Source organism: Corylus avellana, chromosome 5 (assembly GCF_965113065.1).
Source record: "Corylus avellana chromosome 5, dhCorAvel1.hap1.2, whole genome shotgun sequence".
Lineage (NCBI taxonomy): Eukaryota > Viridiplantae > Streptophyta > Magnoliopsida > Fagales > Betulaceae > Corylus > Corylus avellana.
Genome location: NC_142494.1, coordinates 23,617,759 through 23,624,490, shown reverse-complemented (window position 1 = coordinate 23,624,490; position 6,732 = coordinate 23,617,759). Strand labels below are relative to the sequence as shown.

The window sequence follows — 6,732 nt, the reverse complement described above, 5'->3', positions numbered from 1 at the left end:
ACAACTACACCTTATAGCAGCAGCAACTTGATTTCTCTACAACTTGATTTCTCTACTCAAAAACAAAGAGAAACAGAGCAAAAGAAACCTCAGCAACCAAGCAGAAAAGACTCAAAAACTGCTTAAACACCCCAGCAAACCACTCCACAGCAACCAGAGTCAACCCCAGAGAACCTATATATGTATAGTAGGAGATCCCACATGGAAGAATGAATGTAAATAGTTTATGATTGATTGGAGTTGCTCTTCGTGTACTTTTGAGTTCTGAAGCTAACTGCAAACACTTGGAGTCTTGGACAATGATCATTAATTATCACCAAACCATTTTTAAATTGCCAGTAAATTAAGAAGCAAAGACAAAAATGATCTAAAACCAATGACAAAATGTTAAGATTAGAGTTGCATAACAGAGCTCTCTTTGTTGTAGAGAGACAAACCAGTTAACAATCTTATTGTAAACTCAGATTTTAAATTTATAAACTTTAAAATTGGAATATGAAAGTCAAAAGTAGGTATTAAGTAAAGCACAGGGAAGTTTCATATATATATATATATATATATATATATCAATTTCTTATATTATCTTACTCTTCTTAAGAAAGACAAATAAGATTTTTGATAAGAAAACAAATATGAAAAACTTCATTTTATCAATAATTCTATCATTTCAAAGCAATGTACTTAAATTTCAATAAAAGGACTTGGATATATGAATCTGGGATCTGGGTCTGGACCAACACTTGTACCTTATTTGTATATGTGAATCTCAAATTATTTTTATTAAGGTCGATTATTTTTTACAAAAGCAGCGAACTCGATATATACAAATACAGCACAAAATTAAGTCTTAGGTTTAGTATAATAAGATTCGATACGAATACGATCCAAAATCGTGCTTAACCCAATTAGGATAGGGCACAAAATTAAGTCTTAGGTTTAGTATAATAAGATTCGATACGAATACGACCCAAAATCGTGCTTGACCCAATTAGGCACAATTAATAAAATTGTTGTGATTCTAGCTGTAAATGTGCATAATTAATATAATTTATGCTTATAAGTTAACCTGTTTATATTAAACAAGTTAAAATGAGCCGTGTTATGGTCAACCCAACACGATTTATTTATTAAAAGAATTATGTAAGTCATTTTATAATAAACAGGTTGTGTCAAAATTAAGAATTTAACTCATTTAATTAAATAAATTGGCACTTAATATATATATATATATATAACCAATAACCATCCATATACTATTATGAGTCACACTAACCCGACCCATAGGTTTTACACATCAGAGATTGGATTCTCGAACTGTTATTGCCTACGTGGCTAAATATGATTGGAAAGGCAGCACATTGTACACATGCGATGCGGCTGTGCTCGATCTTCACCTCTCCACGCTCAAAACCCAATGCCCTCTTAAACCCTAATCTCTCTCTCTCTCTCTCTCTTGTACACAAAATCCTCTGTAACCCTAAAACGATGAGACACCAATGGCGCTTGCTTCTCCTCCGACCCAACCACCTTCTCCGCTCTCAGCTCTACATTTCCACTCACTCCTCGCATTTCCAGGTACTCTCCAACCCCAATCTCCCACCACTTCACTCTCTCATCTCACTCTTCCACTGCACAGCATCACAACCCATTTTAGATTCCCAATTCACAAATCACGTGAAACCCATTTCTCGTAGTTTCTCGTCTGAACCGGCCCTTGAAGAGAGTGACTCGGATCACTTGGTCATAGCTGATATTTTTGCAAAACCTAAGGGTGTGGATGATATTAGGAAAGAGTTGGAGCTGAGTAATGTTGTTGTTAGTCATGAATTCGTATTGAAGGTTTTAAGGAAGATCGAGTCGAGCCCCGATGTCGCGAAGAGGTTTTTCGATTGGGTTCTGGAGAGTGATAGTGAGAGATTGAGCTCCAAATCGTATAATTTGATGCTGGGGATTCTGGGTGTTAATGGGTTTGTGAAGGAGTTTTGGGATTTGGTTGAGGGTATGAAGAAAAAAGGGTATGGGATTTCGAAGGGCGTGCAAAATTTGGTCCTGGAGAAGTTTGAAAAGGATGGATTGGATAGTGATGTCGAGAAATTGAAGGGTGCGTATGCATCGGGATCGATAGATAATTCGGTGGAGAAAGTTTGTTCAAGGGTGTGTAAGATTATTAGGAGTGAGGTTTGGGGTGATGATGTTGAGAGGCGGTTACAGGAATTGGGTGTTAAATACTCGAGTGATATAGTTAAGATGGTATTGGAAAATGTTGGCGTGGAGCGGGGAGCCTTGATTTTCTTTAGGTGGGTGGACGAGAGTGGGTTGTTTAAGCACGATGAGTGGACTTATAATGCTATGGCCAGGGTGTTGGGGCGGGAAGATTGTATCGATAGGTTTTGGAAAGTTGTTGATGAGATGAGAAGCAATGGTTATGAAATGGAGGAGGGGACGTTTGTTAAGGTTTTGGGCAGGTTTTGTAAAAGGAAAATGATTAAGGATGCTGTGGATTTATACGAGTTTGCCATGGCTGGTGCAAATAAGCCTTCAGTGCATTGTTGTACCTTTCTATTGAGGAAAGTAGCAGCCGGTAAACAATTGGATATGCAGCTGTTTTCGAGGATTGTGAGGATTTTTACTGAGAGTGGGAATGTGTTGACAAATTCTGTGCTTGATGCGGTTCTCAAGTCTTTAACCAGCGTTGGTAGGTTCGGAGAGTGCAATAAGGTTTTGAAAGCGATGGAGGAAGGTGGGTTTGTGATTGGCGGTCATTTGCAGAGTAAAACTGTGTTCAAGCTTAGTAGTACTGGTAAAAAGGAAGAGGCAAGTGAACTTATGGAGAATTTGGAAAAATGCGGCTCAAATCTAGATCACAGGACATGGGTTTCTTTGATAGAGGGGCATTGCATAGCTGGAGATCATGACAAGGCTTCTGATTATTTCCAAAAGATGGTTGAAAAAGAGGGAGTCTCTTCTGCAGGTCATGCATTTCACATTTTGGTGAATGCTTATTGCTTAAAGAACAGGGCAATACATGCATGCGTGCTTCTTGTTGATCTGGTCAAAGTAAAACAGCTACAGCCTTGGCATACTACATACAAAGAATTGATAAGAAAGTTATTGGTTCAGGGTGGGTTTAAAGATGCTTTAAATCTTTTGGATTTGATGAAAGATCAAGGGTTCCCGCCTTATGTGGATCCATTTATTAAGTATGTATCGAAGTCTGGAACTGCTGATGATGCTATTATCTTTCTGAAAGAAATGACTTCAAAGAGGTTTCCGGCAACATCTGTGTTCCTCCGTATGTTTGAGGCCTTCTTCAAGGCTGGAAGGCATGTTGAAGCTCAAAATTTCCTTTCCAAATGCCCAAGTTACATTCGTAACCATGCTGATGTCTTGAATCTCTTCTGTTCCAATGAGTCCAGAAAAGATGCTTCAATGGCTAATGTGGCTGCTTAGGATTTCTTGGGCTGTATTTCTTATTGTATCATGTGAGGTTAATGTAGTATCGTCTTTCTCTTCAAGAAATTTTGGTATGCATATTTTCTTTTCTCTTGAAATCCAAAATTGTTTGCTACTGGGGCATGATAAGCCTATAGCGGTTAATAAAAATTATGGTATATGATTTTACCAAGGTTTTTCTCCTTCTAGTATTTGTTTTCTGGGTAGAATATTATGTTCACTATGACAACTCAAGTGCTTAGCGAAAGATAGATTATTGATGAGATCAAATAAATCCAATTTTCCTCAACGGCCTAGGGAAGTTAATGTGCTGTGTTCATTTACATTATGTATCCGAAGTCTCAATTAGGTTCTTTGAAATATCAATTGACTGGAATGAGACTGTGGGCTACTTTAAAAGATTTACCTATAAGCATGTTCGTTTGACTCTTGTTCTTATGACCTTTATGTATGATGTTAATGATCTTCCATCTGTGCTTGCTTTCTTTATATGATGACTTGATTATCACCTGTAAGATATTCATTTTTGGGATTTATTATTTATTACATTGTTGCTCTTCATACAAATTTGATGTCGTAATTCTGTTGATGGTTGATGGTTATATTGGTAATGATCCAGTTCTTCATGTGGTTTTCTTGGAGTTTGGTTGGATTATGGGTTGAGTGCACTTGTGCTGGCAACATTCTAAGAAAGCTTAAAAGCTTTATCTCACATGTTGAAAGAGCAGAGTATTACGAAATTCCATTCTCAAAGACATTTGTAACTCTTTTACATTTAATTCAATGACCACTTTCCCCTGCATTTTCCTGCACATGCATCCACAGAGAAGAGACCAACAAGGCGCAAATTTAAGATGTTGCATTGGAATAGTTCCTTGGGATAGCAAGGTTTTGTTGATGGTTCTCTGGTAAACAGAGAAAAATCTTTGGTTGCAATCTTGGTTCAGACAAATATAAGCTATTGAAAATACATATTGTGAATCTGATTCTGGTTGGGTTGATGACTGAGTTGGGCAAGCTACGTGGTTTGGTTGAGCTATCTAATTATATATGCCATATGCTTTTGGTTTGCAGTAAATATATGAAATCTACATAAATATTATATAAAATTGAATTTGTGTTGAATTCAGTTGTACTCAGACGGATAGCTATTATGGTAGCCTGCAACACAGCCCAGAAATGAGTAACACAATTGGGCCTCAGTAAGGAGTTTCTGCTGCTGCTTTCTTCTTGTCATCAGCTCAGTCTCATGTTTAAGACATGGAATATGAATCAGTTTTATGCTCAAATTTGATGCAGTGCAACAGTAGAAACCCAGAAGAAAGTAGAAAGGAGAAGCTATATTAATATCATTATTATTTTTCCTCTAAAATGTTCCTATCATACAAAAACAGTTTGCACATTTATGTCACATCAAAACGCTTTTTCAAACAAAAAACACCCTACAAAACACATTAACAAAACAAAGCCTTAATTTCTGTCTTAACAATCAAAGAATCTTGTGCCTGATAGTAGTTGATTTGTCAAACTCAGTGAAGTCTTTATTAGGTAGTCTATAAAATAAACTACAGAACCGGTGCCTGAGAAATTGGGTGGAAAAGCATTTCTTAGGAAATAATTTACATGGAAAAGCAAATCTCAATTGATATGCTTTTTGTATGTTGCCAATAGAAGCGACAATATTTGTAGGTCGACATGGACAACTTAAAATCCTTTGAATAAGAAAGGTGGGATGGACCCGAGAAGTAATGGTAAAAGTAATAAGAATAATGGAAGTAGGGGGACCAGAGCAAGAGAGCTTTAGTTCTATCCATCTCAGAAATTGCTTTAACCAGAATGTCTTGAGGGAAGGAATACAAAAGATGCAGAAACCACTCCACCTTCTTAAACCTTCTTCATGTTACAGTTTCAAGATTCATGTTGGGTGAATTTCGAAATTGAGTTCATTATTTCAAATAAAGAATTGGGTTTGGATCAAAAATTAGTTTTTCAAAATTATGGGTATGTTTAGTAAAATTATGAGAAGTGTTTTGGGTCTTCAAAAATGTGAAAATTGAAAAGCGTTTTAGGGGTCAGATATGAAAATAAATAAATAAATTAATTAAAAAGATAGTTTATTAAGGTCCATCTCTCTTACATGTGTACTGATCAAAGGATGGTGCTTTATTTTTGTCACTTTCGAACTGAACAACCAACCTTTTAACCTTACTATTTTTACACCCCCCCCCCCCCCCCCCCCCCCCAAAAAAATCAATGAATTCTACACGAGTCTCACTTTATATGTCATGTACCAACTATACGTATCACCAGACATGGTTATTTTAAATTATAAGTTTACACTAAAAAAAAAAAAATTGCTAAAATTAAAGAAAAAAGGAGATAATGGGTGGCGGCATGTGGGAAAACGTCCCCACGCAGAAGAGTGGATGTCCCTCTTTATGAGCGGCAACCCCTCTCTATGAGGGGCGGCCAGCTCCCATCACAACCACTTTCTCTATCAGTGGCCGTTACTCCTCATAAAAAAGGGCCCGTCATCCCTCATTTGGTGAGGGATGGCTAGCCACCTCTTAAATATTGGGATGACCGACCACCTCTCTCTTTTTATTTTTTATTTTTATTTAGGTTATATTTATGCTTTAAAGTAAATGTGTGACATAATACATACAGTTTATAACAAGAAAGAAAGTTTAAGGACCCAATTATCAAAACTAAAAACTTAAAAGGATTAAATTGATATTGCAATAAAATTTCAGGGACTAAATGTGATTTTATTTTGTCCCTTGAAAATGATATATCAATGAATCTTCAACGTAATTTATTTATTTTCTCTGTGTTTGTTAATTTGTAGGTGTTATCCTCATGCTTGTGATTCAGCATTTTTATGAAACTTAAAATTTTCCAGTACATCAGCTTTTACAGGCCAAGACAGGGATGCCAATCTGTCGGCCAAATGGACCGAATACGACCCATCAATGAGCAAAACGCACCGAGTGCGACCGATCGAACCAGCCATATGAATAGCTTGCTCTTGTCGTTCTTCTCATTCCTAATGAAATATACCCTTCACTATTCTGCTACTTTAAAACAGAACCAAATTATATATATATATATATATATATATATATATATATGATCAGTTCAAAGGAGATCGAGAGATGGCTTCAGAGGATTGGGAGAAGCAGTTTGATGAAGAGATTTAATATTGTCGTTCTTTTTGGAGCTTTCTATGCGACATCTTCAATCCCTCTTGTAATAAGTACATAGGACGAATGATGTTCT

General features: G+C 36.5%; 1 protein-coding gene across 1 annotated transcript; it reads left to right on the top strand.

Annotated features, from left to right (window-relative positions):
* Nucleotides 1–1,407: 1,407 nt before the first annotated feature.
* Nucleotides 1,408–3,616, top strand: LOC132182991 (Pentatricopeptide repeat (PPR) superfamily protein). Its single transcript, XM_088516216.1, has 2 exons — nt 1,408–1,571; nt 1,708–3,616. The coding sequence occupies exons 1-2, from the start codon at nt 1,497–1,499 to the stop codon at nt 3,448–3,450; spliced, it is 1,818 nt and encodes a 605-aa protein (XP_088372342.1). The 5' UTR covers nt 1,408–1,496; the 3' UTR covers nt 3,451–3,616.
* Nucleotides 3,617–6,732: the final 3,116 nt, after the last annotated feature.

Excerpts from the sequence above, each read along its gene's own strand:
- LOC132182991 (XM_088516216.1), top strand. The coding sequence starts at position 1,497 with ATGGCGCTTGCTTCTCCTCCGACCCAACCACCTTCTCCGCTCTCAGCT. Across the intron at positions 1,572-1,707 it reads TCCACTCACTCCTCGCATTT|CCGGCCCTTGAAGAGAGTGA; the intron begins CCAGGTACTCTC and ends TTCTCGTCTGAA.